The 16244-nt window shown below is 34.0% G+C and overlaps 2 protein-coding genes across 4 annotated transcripts; both read right to left on the reverse strand.

Moving 5' to 3' along the window:
- Window positions 1-433: 433 nt before the first annotated feature.
- LOC125211840 (mannosyl-oligosaccharide glucosidase GCS1-like) lies at window positions 434-9230 on the reverse strand. 3 transcript variants are annotated; one of them, XM_048111777.2, is made up of 22 exons: window positions 8482-9230; window positions 8323-8396; window positions 7703-7954; window positions 6982-7150; window positions 6727-6813; window positions 6518-6586; window positions 6291-6387; window positions 5786-5868; window positions 5011-5118; window positions 4200-4321; window positions 3955-4062; window positions 3808-3881; window positions 3207-3332; window positions 2939-3006; window positions 1984-2130; window positions 1862-1912; window positions 1696-1752; window positions 1415-1564; window positions 1227-1318; window positions 993-1102; window positions 855-918; window positions 434-777 (listed from the first exon to the last, which is right to left on the reverse strand). In XM_048111777.2, exons 1-22 carry the CDS (start codon window positions 8764-8766, stop codon window positions 633-635), a joined length of 2538 nt encoding a protein of 845 aa, XP_047967734.2. In that variant the 5' UTR covers window positions 8767-9230; the 3' UTR covers window positions 434-632. The 3 variants fall into 3 exon arrangements, with proteins under 3 accessions (XP_047967734.2, XP_047967733.2, XP_088924908.1); XM_048111776.2 differs by having other exon boundaries at window positions 6982-7279; XM_089068782.1 differs by lacking the exons at window positions 8323-8396; window positions 8482-9230 and having other exon boundaries at window positions 6982-7079; window positions 7703-7894.
- A 345-nt stretch (window positions 9231-9575) lies between these two features.
- On the reverse strand, window positions 9576-11822 carry LOC125208909 (small ribosomal subunit protein uS2-like). The gene is made up of 5 exons (XM_048108436.2): window positions 11634-11822; window positions 10739-11001; window positions 10430-10627; window positions 10070-10238; window positions 9576-9947 (listed from the first exon to the last, which is right to left on the reverse strand). The coding sequence occupies exons 1-5, from the start codon at window positions 11761-11763 to the stop codon at window positions 9844-9846; spliced, it is 864 nt and encodes a 287-aa protein (XP_047964393.1). The 5' UTR covers window positions 11764-11822; the 3' UTR covers window positions 9576-9843.
- Between the last annotated feature and the right edge of the window lie 4422 nt (window positions 11823-16244).

A 16244-nucleotide genomic window follows, 5' to 3' on the forward strand; every position in this document is an offset into this window, starting at 1 on the left:
ACAAATTATTCATTCGTCAAAAACATCAGTAATAACAAAAGATGTAAGTTCTTCTATTACCGGCAAAGTGGTAATTTGCTTGTATATTTTTAAACTTTAGTAGAATTTTGGTTTTGTATACCAACATCAAAATTCGATTTTACAAAGATTTTACATTCAAACTATTGATTTGTTTTAATTTGCAGCCAATCAAAATTTCTACACTGGATTAACTTTATGTCTTACTTGCATGGGCATTATTGGACGTCATTGACTCAACCACAACGATGTCATGCTTTAGGCAACAAAAACATCTTATTATACTAAATTAAATGATTTCATATGTAAAATCAGGTTTATATTAAACTATGTTAGTGCTAAAATTTTAATTGGTTGCAAAATCAGAACAATCAATAGTTAGCAGATTTTAAAGTTGGTATGAAAAATCAGAATCTGATGAAAGTTTAGAAATTTATAAACAAATACCCCAACTAGAAATTATACATCAGCAACATAACATTAGCAACTATAAAGATGGCAAACTTAACTAGTTGAGTTTCATCTAAGTGATAAAACTATATCTATATTCTATAATACTACTCCATATGTTAAAAGAAAACAAGTATATGAGTTGCATTTTGAATAAGACTTTCCTAGCTCTCGCTATAGGATTCAGCCATGATCAATACTATAAGTGATGTCCAACCTGTAAACAATCGAGCGCCTTTTCCCTTCCCTTTCTTTTGATCGTACTGCTCCCACAAAAAGCCGGTCTGCTTATAGTTCTTCACCACATTTCTGCGATACGAAAAGTTAATAGTTACCACACATCAACGTGATAAGAGAGTTGCATTCTTTGAAAGAGAGTTTCATACTGTATCAAGTTGTTCCTCAAGTCGGTGTATATGATCTTTGCCCGGTCTTGATACGGTCCATCCACTGCAACAATCAAGAATATTATTGTTACCACAGGTTGAACAAAGTCTAAATCCAAAATGGTAACACGCGCGTACCTTGAGAATAATAGTTTAGTGCTGAGAGAATCATATAGTTCATATTCATCCAAATTGGCCCCCTCCAATATGGTGGGTCGTGCTCAGTATTCCATTGCACGTATATTGAGCTGCATCACAGATAGTCAGATACCAAATGTAGTGTGAAGCTTTACGATTATCAAAATGTCTGCAATGATTGTGGAATGGAGAAATTTATTCATCACGAGGCGTACTGTAAACATCGTCTCTTACCTTGTTTTGGACAGTGATCTGAGTCCGAACTTAGTCCACAGAGTACTTGTGTCTGAGATTAGATCAAGTTGTTTCTCTAATATCCATGAATCCTGAAAGAAGTAGAATATAGAGTTTTAAACGACCTCTGGAAAAATCGAACGGATGAGAAACCAAAAGAACACAAATTATTACTTAGATTAACTCACAGCTGGTATAAGTCTACTCATAAAGGGGAAAAGGCTGACATAGCCAATATGAGGGACCAGTCTTAGCACGGGTTTCTCCAGCACTTCTCGTAAAAGTTCACGTGAGGGATAACCACCAGCTGATTCCACCATCTGCCAACTTAGACGAACCTAAGGTAGATGCATAGTGTCAGCGCAAATAAGGGCACTGGTAAATATAATCATGTAATCGAGATTCAAGAGAGTAGTATTTGATGCTGGGAAGTGATACAGCAGCAGTAACATAACAAATAAAGAGTTACCTTCTCTGTATGATTTCCATAATCAGAATAAACTCCACTGGTATTGTCAAGATGTATCTGAAAATGAGAAAAGTATATGAGAATAACAAAACAATCGAATTTCTCCCTCACATTGAATAATGCAAAATTGTGGAAGTGATAAGACTGGTAAAAGAACAGAAACTACCTGATTTAAAAGGTCAAAATCTGAGAGCAACTTCGCCGTTAAGCTATACTCCTGCATCATTTTGTATAAACTTCAATAATTGATTAAACCAAAGACTTTGTAGGTACATATTTCGGTTGGACCTTTCCGATGTGACTATCCTCGAGAAATTCTGAAATGGAACTCATACAATCAGCGGCAAGATGCATCCAACATCTAAGGTCCACATGCCTTTCATCTTCGCTGGGGTGTGATGCGCGTGGATAATCATCCAATCCAGAAGACAGTGACTGGCTTGGCAAAATATTAATCATATAAATCCAAATTCTTAAAAGTAAAGGATGTTATATGTCCCTGGATGTATGGTATCTTTCAAAATACTATTATAGAGTATCATAAATGCTCACTTGTCAAACTAATTCAGTTATTCCCAATTTGATAGTTAGAATTAAGAGTTTTTGTTTTATTTAGGAAGGGAACTTCTATTGTACTATATATCACATCATGTTTGGAAAAGTTCTATTGCCAAGAAATTAAGTGTTTGGTAAAATAAGGCCTCAAACAACTTATAAGCTCCAATAAAGTTAAGTTCCTCTACCCCATCTTATCTTTTCACGGTTTTCAAGTAACAGTCAGTTCACAACATATACACTTCCATCTTCATCACTCCTCAATTTTCTCTCTCTACGTAAATCATTATTCTCTCTCTAGATTCTATGCTTTATTACCCTAACAGTTTGAAAACTTATAAGCTCGTCAAACATCTTATAAGTTGATATTAGTTGATGGAGCTCACAAACTATCTAAAATAAATCTTCTATTTGAAGTGTGAGGCAATTTCTACATTAGATGCCATATCTTTTCTTAAAATGATTTCATTTTGGGAGATTCTATTTGAAGTGCGAGGCAACTTCTTAAACAATCACTACTACACTAGTCCTTGAAACTACAACACGTAAATCAATCATACATAAGATCAGCCCCTGAAACCAAATGTATGACATGTTGAAAGTTTTAATTGGAGTAACCGCATAAAAATATACTATCACCTAGAAAATAGAGATAGCCAACAGGACCATATATGAAATGGATAATAACCTTTGGATTCAGTTCCCGTGTGGTCACATTGTCTCTCCCATGCCAAAAGTAGGTCCCAACATCTTTTCCTGTGAATATAATACCAAAATTCCAATTAAAATAGTTCCAATTGGCATCCTGGGATGCAAGTCAGCAACTTATACATCTGATAGTTTATTGAACAATGAGGCTAACATGTTCATAGGGGCTGATATATATAATTATGAGGATTAAGCAGCATGCAGTTAATATGTAGCATACAGAAAACTCAAAACTGTATTGTGCTCACCTGATTGAGTAGTGTTAAACCACTTATACCATGCATCGAGACGCACAAATGCTCGCCGCAAGAAGGTGGAGATGTCGTTGATTTGTGAGGCACTAAACTTGTCTTTCTTAATGCTACAAACAAACTCTGCGGAAACAAATTTTTATAATCATTATATTACTAAAGCAACATTACATTTTCCCATCCAGCATGCGAATATGAAATTTTTCCAGAAGGTGCGTATTAAGAAATTCGGTTTCCCTTGTTTTTAAGTGTCAAATGTATGACGTTTCCTACGAAAGAAAAGCAGAGACAATAAGATGGGCAAAAGTTTGATTCTAGCGATGTTAGAGTACTTGTGAGAAGCTAGCGATGTTAGAGTACTTGTGAGAAGCTAGCAAAGCCAACAAAGTTCCTAGTCTTAAAAATATCCTAGTATTGATGTGAGTGTTTTTAATGATATAATGAAATTTTATACAGTTTTGGACTCTTCAATAATTTCACTGTAGACCATATAGGCTGAAAACAAAAATTAGAATATTAATGCAATTGTATGATACCACTGCTGTTCTCAGTAAACATAGTATTTGATGAAAGTCAGACACTGCAGTAAAAACTCAACCTCGTAGAACCAAGAATAATGTCGGTGGGTTTCCATTTGTCGGATGCTGAAGCACGAACTCCGATGGTACCTTACTGCCAATAGCTTAACATCAGTAATTAAATAGGAGTAAGATTTTTCAGGTTGTATTATAAAGAAGCTGAGTACCTTAAAGCTTCAGCACCTAAAATCTGCTCACGTGGAATCCATCCATCAGCATTCATCAGGTCTAGCCAATGTCCGATGATATCCAGAGAAATATTAGCATCCCATCGCCTTTCCAAGTAACAAACAAATTTATTAGTCACTAGAAAAGATAGCATTAGCAGTAAGTCAGTAACTAGTAGTACCAAAAGAGACGTTCTCCAGAACATAGCAAAACTACAGGTTCTTCAATTCTACAGACAACTCACCATATTAGTAGCTGATGAAAACCTTCATCCCACAAAAAACCCCTGGGAAAGAAGGGACGACTTGGAACTGCTGTGTATAGCTCAGCTGGCCAATAGGAAATATAATTATCACCGGGGACAAGCTGCATGGGATGATAACAACTGTGTCACTTTATTAGAAAGAGAAATGGCATAATTGTTGAAGCCAATACAGACACCATGTTGTTGAATTAAGGGCAGAAACTTTGCGCAGAACACTCAAAAGGCTGAGCAAGCGTGTGTTATCACCAACATTAACAAGAACTAGTTCTAATATTATGAATAGCAAAATATACCTGGCATACGAAGCTACAACTAGTTCCTAGGATAGAATATTTTGAGAGAAGTTTCGATAAACAAAGAAACAATTTTGTGTGCTCTAGATTGCTTGAGTTCCTCTTGAGTAGTGAGCAACAACTTTAAGTTGGGAGAGGGGTGTATAATAAGTTGGGGTGAGGCTGCAAACTGGAAATCACTCAAAGTTTAGGCAATAAACTACAATTAACCCTTATTTAATGATGAGGGTTGGAAACAACATTGTTTCCTGTTGAGTTGGAAAATTAAAATCCACCTCAGTTTACTTATCACCAAGTCACACTTCCAGTGACAGAAAACTTTAAATGGACCATAACTATGAAATTTCTCAAATTTCATTACATACGATGACATGAAAAAGAAGTCAAAGTTGAGCTTACAAACTGAAAAACACTTAAAGTTCAAGATATAAACTAAATCATTCATATTTTCTAGGGCCTGAAAAATTAGCATGTAAACTACTCAGAACCCGCCTTACTTTAGAGGAAGGTGGAAGTGAAATTTTTGATTGGCCATAAAAGTAGCCAACCCCGCCCAGCAAATTCCCTAGTGCTGCTTTGGCCACTGTTATGGCTTCAGGGTTGATCTGAAACAGACATACATCTCATTGAACATGTGAAACTATCAAGAACAATGTGGCAAAGTATACGTAATACTGAAAAAAGGTGAAAATGATATGATACAGAAATGGAAGTAAACCAACAGGGATGATTGAAGATTATGCAAATAATTCAGACATAAATTTACCTAAACGTGACAATCATATGAAAAAGTCATCATGACATCTTGTAACCAAGCCTGTTATATATAAAATCCACTGATATATGGTTAGCAGATCGTAATTTTTTATCTTCTATGTCAACGTTTTCACTTGTTTATCTGCATGTATTATCTTCAATGCTCTGTTTAGAAAATGTCTAATTGCAACCACTTTAACCAGTGTATAGATGGCATCTCAAGAGAAGACTGCGTGGTCTGTATTGTGTCAGCACTCTACAATGGTGGGTTGAGACATACTTTGTTCTGAATTTTTTTTATTATGTATTTTCATATATGGCCGTCTAGCATAGGTATTATAGGTTTTCGTTATTCGGCTTCAGATAAACTATTGGCACATCACTAAAAGTCAATATATGAGGTTTAGTCCTTTATTTATTTAAAAACCTCAAAGTCTAACATCCAATATAAAAATTTAATAAAACTCAATTAAATGATGATGGCTAAGGCAGAAAAGGATCTTTCATGATTGATACCTCATTGGACATGTCAAAACAGCTCTGGAATTTGTTGTCAAATTGCTCCTGTTTATGCTTGAGATTACTGGATAAAGAGTCGCCTGGAATGATTTCAACGTTCAAAGTGATAAAGAGAGAAGCAGGTTGGCAGAAAATTATATGATTAAGGGGTGGCTTGATATAACAAAAATATAAGCTTCTAAGTCAGAGAATTAGATAAAGAAACATCCTGACTCCAAATAAAGTCAGAGAAGTAGGAGATAAATTTTACCAGCATATGTCAAAGCATGTGCTTGGCAAGTGTGAGAAATGGAATTTCTAGTTTCTAAAATTTGAAAAAATCTTGAAACTGGAGTTTAAATTAGTAGAATTTTAATGAACATATTTTATCCGTAGGTTGTATCAAATATGAAATTCAGTGGATTAAATTGGAGAACTTCTCAGCAAAAGATACATATAATGTTTTTTATTTGTTAAAAACTCAAATTAAATTGCCTGAATGTGTAAAACAGATTAACAGTACCTATAAGACTTCTGATACGTTCTTTTAATCTTGAAGTAGAACCACTCAATTTTGTCACAAAAGCAATATCCACTTTGAAAGGAATTATTGCAGAAACCTGAACTATTAATAGAAAATGATGAGCAACATGGATGAGAACAAAAATATATCTAAACAAATATCTTAGTTAAATTTTAGGATGTTGAAATTGCAAGAAAGATTTATGAAAAATTTGATGATTGACAAACCTGGAAAACTAGAATATTTGAAGCATGATCAGATGTATCCGAGAGTTGAAGTCGGCCGATTGTCCGAGCCTAAAAAAAGAACATAAATTGTGTTTTAAGTATTGCAAAGATACAGCCAAAACGCAGGGGCTCCATAGTGAAACCAAAAATGTGAATAAAAACAGTATACTAGTTTGAACTTTGAAATAACATAACTAATTTGTACATACCTGGATTGCAAGATTGGTTTGGACAAGCTCAGATAAATTGTGAATGTTATGTGTCTTGAAACCAGCATAATGGAACTCAAAGTTCTCCTTAAGAAATCAGTAAGCTATTATTAGGCTATCTATCTAATAGGAGATAATATCAGAAATACGTACTGAATAAACCTTATATTTCTGAGTATGACAGGCTCTAGCTACTGATTATCATCACGGAGATAAAATAAAAAGAAAACAAAACGAAGTTTGAAGATATGGTACCTTTGATTCCAGATGAAGTTCCCAGTTACCAACATCAGTCATTGAACCAAATGCCAGAAGGAAGTCATCAGGATCGTCTGAGGCACCCTTACCCAGACCTAGAGCAGTTCCCTCTTCATCAGCCACATAAAAGAAAAGGTGCACAATTTCTTCCATTTCCTCATTAAGTCTATAGAAGAATCCAAACGTCATGACAGCAGATGACAAAAACGTAGTAAATGACTCTTCGCGTAAGGAGTGTCGGCAGGGTATCAACAAATTTAAAGCAGTGAAATCGTGCAAAGGTAAAAATATTGCCCTGGTTCCAAAAGAAATAGCATCTGAATAGTATGAAGGAAAAGATACTGAACTCATTGATAAACACAAGAGTAAATGATTCGCCTCATTGTTGCCTTATATTGGCAACCTTGCCATCTCCTTATATGATTCCAGATGTAGCAACATTACCTGGTTCTCTGTTCATTTATCTATTCATGCATTGGTAAGGGGAAGCAAACTTTCTAACCATTCTTCTATACTGCAAAACATAATGGACTCTTACATTATTCTACTTGAACTTCAAAATGCAATTCATGCCTCTCAGTCTTGAAACTTCAGCACGTAACGTGCGTCACTTAATTCAACTTTACAGATGATTAGCAAAGAGGCAAAAATCTTATCATTTCATGATAAACCATGCAAGACACTGAAATGAAGCAGTATAAAAGGTATAGGCATGTACACTTCACTTTGTGCTTCAATTCGAACTGCCCAGTCCCCACCATAACCACTCTCTTCCTCCCTTGATTTCAGGAAATTCGTTGTCAACACCAATTTTTGGTCAACCAATACTTGACGACCATAATCCCGTCCATTATGGTGCGTCCAACCATATGTCGCTAGCTCATCTGAGTCCTGGCACACATGCCGCATCACATATCTCCCATCCTTAACACCAAGCCACATCAGACCCGCCAGCAGAGACTGAGGAGTCCTGACAATGACAACATCTCACATAAAATTTCTCAAGCAACCACTCTACAGCAGATGCAATAACAGAGATACGCAGACAGAGGAAGAGAACATAGCAACACCAAAATGCTAGTGCTTAAATACACATTAGCCAAACTTATGTAAAGAGAGCGGCTAAAAATGCTTATCACTTGGAAGAAGACATGAACAACTAGAATGGGATATCCTGAATGAAATATCAAGATCCTCAGTCAGTCCGTATGCATACATAAGCTGAGGATGAAATTGTTATACACACATTAATATAAAATCAATGCAGAAACAGATGACATTTTTTCCATACAAACAATCGATAGAATAACATTAGATAAATCAGCGAAATGAACTCACCGCGCACGAATTCCAAAATAAACATGAGGCCTGTATGTTCCCCAATACAAACTCTCCTTGTGCTCCCCTTGAAACTGCAGGGGAAATGATAAAAACTCTGATTTTACAACTAAAATAAAATTATGATATTTTCAGAATCCAAAAGAGTCTTCAATTCACCATAGGAAGATCCATGAGCTTTGGAGCGGATAACGGCGTGACGACCCTGGGTTTTACAGTCTCCTTAGCAGGGTTTATGAAATAATTCTTCATAAAAAATCCGATAGTGATGAGAACAATTCCAATCGACAACAAAATCGCGAAGGTGGAAGTGACGATCCGAGTGAAACCGCGGCGGCCTCCGGCGGCGGACTTTCGGGTTCTGGTGTTGGTGTTGTGGAGGTTCGGCGATTTGCCAGCGGAGGTTGCTTTATCTCGAGTGTTTCGCCGCGAAACCCCGGCCATGGCCGGCCAATGATTCCGATCGATTGGAAATCCGTTTGATCAACTATTCCTACTACCTAGCTTGACTAAGATGTGAGAATAATAGCTATGAAATGTTTTGTCAAATCAAATAATTTACTACTAGTATTTATGATGAAATCGAACCTAGAGAAAACGATTTATAGCTCCAAACCAAACACAGAAATTGGAATCCAAAATTCAAAATTCAAAGATAGTCAATTCCGAAATAGCAATATTTATATAGAAAATGGAAACCGGTGAGGAGATAAACGTTTAATAAGAAACTGCAGAAGCAACAACCGCAAGCGAGAACAAAGGCGGCATTGTGAGGAGCTCGACGACGGCGATGACTGTATCAACAATTGGGAATTCTATTATTTTCTTTTTCCAACAGAGTGAGAATGATGACGGACGCAGGCGGCTTCTTCAGTTTCTTCTCTCAGTTTTTGGAGCTAAATTGCAAGTCTAAAATATTACACAAAATAGAATTTAAAAAAGTTTATATTATTTCGCTTCACGAAAATTAGTCTTAATAATTTATATCTACATTTTGATGTAAAATTTAATAGTGATTGACACATATTTTAATACGATGAAGTACTAACTGAAATTTGAAATGACTCATTTTAGTGGAGTAAACAAAATTATTTATCGTGAAGGAAGATGGAGTAATAAATTTTCTACAATTGTTATTATAATTTGGACTCAACAAGAAATATTCTGCGATTTAGTATTAAGGAACATTAATTTTATCAGGATAAATAACCAGAAAATTCGTGAAATTTGATTCCAGTATTAGGCTAAATCAATCACCAAAAAAGAATATTTTCTTGATTGAATAATTAATCCGATATAACCGCAACAAAGAAATGTCGACACCAATTACTTATATCCTCAAAAATATATCCTCAAAAAGAAAAAACTCATTTCATATGAAGCACCATGAAGACATGGAACCCATAAGTCTTTACACCTAATTTGCTAAAAATACTTGGACGTTGGAACCAACAAAAACCAATCGTATAAAATTTTAAAATAAATGAAAAAGGGATTCTGCCAAAGTGAAAAACATAGCGCCTATTCCCAGCCAGCTGCAGCAATGGGGACTACATCAACAACGGGAACTGCTTCTGTTGCCGGAGCAGCTGCAGAATCCCATCCATCACCGCCGACTGCAGCACCTGCAATATACACCATAGCAGGAAAACGGTTAACAGTAGTGTCTAGTCAATCAATTAAAGGAACATAATTTAACATAACTCAGGTAGAATAACACGCCACTTAATATAGACACAATACACACCTGCAATGGCACCAGAAACATCAGGAGCCCACTGGGCATCAGGAATTTGGGCGCTGGACCAATCAGCACCAGCAGCTGCGGTATAATCGGCATAATCAGGTAGAGCAGCAACTTCCTCTTGCTCTTCTTCTTTAGCCTCTTCAGGCTCCCTATAAAAGAATAGATCGACCTACCAAAATTGCCTGAGTGTTAAATGGTGACAACAGTGAAGCTAAATCAACTACGGTCAAAACAAATACTACTACTACATAAATCTCATCCATCAACCTTAACCTTCACTTTTGTCGAACCACAACTTGTTTAACAAGCACATCCACATAAAAAAGCATTAGAAGAACCAAGCATTCAAAGTTTTTTTACCATGATTTCCCATTTGTGTCCGGGAGCAATCACACCACGCATCTGCAGCACCATCCTAGCCAAAAGCCAGAACAGGCAGCCAATGCTGTGCTTCCCTTTGTTATTAGCTGGAATGCCAATATCAACATAGCGCATTGGAGAATCCGTATCACAGAAGGCAATGGTGGGGATATTGTACAGAGCAGCTTCCTTAATAGGCTGCAGAAGAATGGAATGCCATATCAGCATCAGATAAAGACATACACTATCCTAACCATAAACCGGGTAACCTAAACAAAGGATAAAACTAAGCAGTGCCACGGTAATGACCTGATGATCGGTCCTTGGATCAGTAAGAATGAGCAGCCTCGGCTCACTGAACGACGTCTGAAGCTGATTAGTGAAGGTTCCTGGCGTGTGACGCCCTGCAATTGCCTGAGCACCAGTGTACTGGGCAAACTTCAAAACAGCTCTCTGTCCATACGGCCTGGCAGACTGCACGATAATGTCCTGTGGGTTCTCGATAGCAACAATAACCCGAGCAGCCATCATAAGCTTTTCCCAGGTTCTCCCAATATTAATGATGTAAATTCCTGATAAATTGATTATAAGTAAATCAGTCAAGTGATATCACAGCCAAAAGCAGCTGATAAACTGAACGTTTGTCAGCTTAAACAATTAACAATTATCAAAATTATTAACTTAACTAGAAACAATACATTTAGTAAACACATATCAGCCATATGATTATCCTATAATTGGTATATCTTCACTAATTACTCTAAACAGACATTACACTAAAGTAAAATTCTGCCTAATTGCGTGCTTCAAACATCCTAACAAATCTCAAATTGCATACAAAAAATACATGATCAAAAAGTAAAACAAAAAAATAATACGTAAACTGATTTTGTAACCTCTGGCAGCTTAAACAATTACGAATTATCAAAATTATGAGCTTAACTAGAAACAATACATTTAGTAAACACATATCAGCTATATGATGATCCTATAAGATATAATTGGTATATCTCCACTAATTACTCTAAACAGACATTACAATAAAGTAAAATTCTGCTTAATTGCGCGCTTCAAACATCCAACAAATCTCAAATTCCATACAAAAATACATGATAACAAAAAATATGCAGAGTAACAAATTGAAACTATCAAACAATCACATTAGTAATTGCAACGGAAAACAGGCTAAGTAGGGGTAATTTACCATCTTTGCGGCGCTTAAAGACGTAGCGCTCCATCTGGAAATCGCAATTTTTGGTTCCGAGATGAACCTCAGATCCCAGCATGAGCTGAATGTCGGCCTCTCTCGTGGAGAGAAGCCTATCAGACGCCATGGTTGACTGCTCTTCTTCGCCGCTTCTCTCAAAGGAATACTGTATTTTATTCAGCGGGAAGTTCTTCATAACCCTAATTGACAATATATTTATATTGGCCTCCTTTCGTTTTTGATTGGGCCGATTTTGGAAGCCCAATACGCTAATTTGTTTTCGTTTTCTTTTAAATTACTTCGACTATTTCTATTGGAGATTGCATATAGAATTTGGAGAAATATATTTTCCATAAATGGATTAATTGTTAAAAAGGGATGAATTATTGATCACATTTTGAGTTTTAACACCTTTATTAATAAGACTATTTTTTATTTTAGGGTTATAGTATTTCGATGACGAGGTTTCAACTCATATTATATCGTCCCATGAATGGTATGTGACAAGTATACATTAAATTCTATGTTAGGGTTGATAAATCTATCTATACATATATAAAAGCCGAGTTTTGGCTTTAATTTAAATATTTATAAGTTTTGGTCTTGAATTTTAATAATTATAAATTTTGGGCCAATTTGGATATTTATAATAACTAATGAATATTTATGTATAATAAATGCCATGATATAATATAGGCCATAAACGGTATAACTATACATATATAAAAGCCGAGTTTTGGCTTTAATTTGAATATTTATAAGTTTTGGTCTTGAATTTTAATAATTATAAATTTTTGGGCCAATTTGGATATTTATAATAACTAATGAATATTTATAAGTTTTGGTCTTGAATTTTAAGAATTACAAATTTTGGGCCAATTTGGATATTTATAATAACTAATGAATATTTATGTATAATAAATGCCATGATATAATATAGGCCATAAACGGTATAACTATAACTATATAAAAGCCGAGTTTTGGCTTTAATATGAATATTTATAAGTTTTGGTCTTGAATTTTAATAATTATAAATTTTGGGCCAATTTGGATATTTATAATAACTAATGGATATTTATGTATAATAAATGCCATGATATAATATAGGCCATAAACGGTATAACTAATGAAGTTAGACTGTAAATAACAGTTACGAATGTTTACGTGTTTTGGAGTGTTTGTGGTAAGGAACGTTTCCTTGATCTTCATATCAATTAGCACAATATAGCTCTCCATTCAAGATTATATATAAGTTATCTTTGAGCCTCTAATACAATCAATTTTTAAAATAAATTTTAGATTTTTAATACAATTTTTTATTGGAGTTACAAATCTTAATTTTTGTGACGGTTAGCCAGTTACAAATATTATAATTAGTGTAACTTATTGCAACTAATTAGCGTCTATTATAATATGCGCAAAAACGCTTGGTCTCCCTTTATTTCAAAATTAATTAATTTTCGTTATTATACAGTCAATACTAATTAATAGGGTTCAATGGAAGAGACTTTTAGCACTATAAAACAAAGCAAATCTCTAAAATTACTCATTCGCAAAACAACATCTATCGATTAACATTTAAAAATATCTTGCAGCGCCAACGAATTATCTCAAATCTCATCTTTATAACAACTTATTGAAAGTGGTAAAGACTATATTCCATATATGCATCATCCTTTCTACTCATCAATTGTTAATTATTATTTATAGTTTTAACTTTTAGTAATTTTCTGTTTGTAGCTGAATGAACGTTTAGTGATTTTCAGTTTGTCGACTTGCTTTCTAACCAAGTTCAGATTAATAACAATTTGCAGCATCCGAGATTTCCGAATGATTCTTAGAGATGTTTACTTACAGGTTGCAACTGTTTTGATTGCATGAAACAGTGTCATTTGCAGCATCCGAGAGCTCCGAATTCGGATTGGATTCCGTTCCCCAGCCACATTGTGGCACTATATTGGCCGAATTTTAGTACTCCATAATTTGATTTATTTCATTTGTAGAAGCATTTTTTTGTCTCAATTTCTTTCCTATAGATTATAGATGGAGGCAATTAAACTTGCCTTATTGACGATGAACGGAGAAGATATAGGGTACTGAATACAGATCGAAGCGATTTGGGAGAGGAGATAAGACGAGGAGGCGTATTCAAGCAGAAGAGAAGATGCCGGCAGATTCTTTTAACTAACCTAAATAAATTTTAATTATTTTCAAATTAAGTGTTGCAAATCAAATAACGAGAAGGAAATCAAAATTGGAAAATACTGATAAATAAATTAGGAGAACGAAAAAAAAAGGAATTCGAAATTAGTTGTTGGAATTACACCTTAAATTCAAAATGTAAATGTTGCGATAAGATCCCCATGATTGACGAAAGTATTAACGAAAAGTAAATGCTATTAAAATCTAAATAAATGTGTGACAAATATGATCATGCTATTGTGCAAATAAAATTTATAATATATAATTGTAAAGATTAATTGCTTTTTCCACTTTTTTTTTCTTGAGATATTGATTGATAAATGCCTTCAAATAAAATGTGGCAAATGATTACTAAGAGGTTATTCTTGGTATCTATGATAATACTATTATTTATCATTTTATAAAATTATTTTGAAGTATGAATAAATGTGAAGTAAATAGAATAGTTCGTGCATCGCACGGGTGTGATACTAGTCACGTTAATACTGTAGTGTATTTGTACAATACTAGCTACCGTTATAAAAAAAATACTGTAGGAGCTTTAAAAGTGCAAATAAAACCATGAAATGTTGTACACTTATTTAAAAACTATAGGAGCTTTAAAAGTGAAAATAAAACCATGAAAAAATTGTAATAATTTTTTACACTTATTTAATTAAGACTTTTTCTTGAAGTATGAAAAGAGTTGTCGGATATTTTATTCACGTAGTGTTAGCCCACGCGCTTTGCGCAACACTAAATTCTATTAATTTGATATTATGAATAAATTAAATAAAATGAAAATAACATTATCACATAAAATAAAGAAAGAAAAAATATACTATAGTGACAATATGTTTAAAAAAATGATAAATAGCTATAATAAGTGTTCAATTAAATCAACATGAAGAAATTTGTTAATTAAAACACTTATTAGGTCTCTACAAGAAATAAATATATTAATAACATACATACTAAAATACTATCAATATTAAATCAATCTGAAATATTAAAAATGCAACAAAAAAATATTATGAGAGCAATGATATCGCCTTAAGAGATAAAATGATGAACTACAAAACAAAACGCATATACAAACATTAGAATAATAAAACAATAATTCGTACTATGAAAAAACTTATTTGTAAAAACCTTAAAGGTAGGAGTACAATAATAAGAATAGCTAAATTAATAAAAGAAATAGTAAAGCATAAATCTCAATCTACAATTACTCTGCCTCAACCTTATTTTCCTCCTTTATCTTCAAATTGATGATTTATACATTTGTGAGTAAACAATGTGAATTTTTATGTTCTTTTTCTTTGTTTTATCTTTCCATTTCGTTGGCTTTGGGTGTTTTTCTTTGCATGAAAAAATATGGAAGTGACAAAGTTGACGACGAATATGCAAAGTTATAGCTTCAAAATATTAGCTTTGGGTGTTTTTCTTTGCATGAAAAAATATGGAAGTGACAAAGTTGACGACGAATATGCAAAGTTGTAGGCTTGTAGCTTCAAAATATTATACTCCCTCTGTCCCACAAAGATTGTCCCATTTTTCCATTTCGATCCGTCCCATAAAGTTTCACTTTTTACCATTTTTGGTAGTGGACCTCATATTCCACTAACTCATTCTTACTCACATTTTATTATAAAACTAATATATAAAAGTAGGACCCACATTCCACTAACTTTTTCAACTCACTTCCCATTACATTTCTTAAAATCCGTGCCCGATCAAAGTGGGACAATGGGACGGATGGAGTATATAGTTAGTTAGCTTATGTGATTTCTTACGAAAAAAGAATTTCTATAAGCTAAGAAAAAAAATATTTAAATAAAACTAACAAAAGTAAAACAAATTGATGTTAAAAAAGCTTAAAATGAACTAACACCAACGAAATAGAGAAGGCTCAAAATAGGATTAAAAATTGTTATTTTCCTTTCACCATCTCTCACACGATTCTCTCCCCACAACCTCCGACTCGCATCTTTAGCTCTTCGCCTTTTACTCTTTCATATAGGATTATATCTTCACCGCTTACGTCTCCGGCTCCATTATTGTTGCGGGAGAACCCATGTTGCAGGCCGGGTGTTGAATACTTTGAGAAAAGCGGTATGAAATTTACTGTTGTATGAAAATAGATACTTCCACGATGAAATAAACATGTGGAGTATTTATAAAGAAATATTAGAGTTACCGATACATTTTAAAACCTTTCAATTGTCACTATACATTAAATGCATTTATATAGCTAATCAATAATAATTAATTGATAAGTTAAGTAAAAACGTTTTGAGAAATTAATGGTATAATCATATTAATTATATGCTCTTAATTGATTATTAATTAATTTAAATTAATTTGACAGTTTTATAAAACGTAGAGACGGACTATAGTATAGACCTATTCACTAATTAAATTTTT

This window comes from Salvia hispanica, chromosome 3 (genome assembly GCF_029641045.1).
Source record: "Salvia hispanica isolate PSC_SH4W2 chromosome 3, Shi_PSC_v1, whole genome shotgun sequence".
Classification (NCBI taxonomy): domain Eukaryota; kingdom Viridiplantae; phylum Streptophyta; class Magnoliopsida; order Lamiales; family Lamiaceae; genus Salvia; species Salvia hispanica.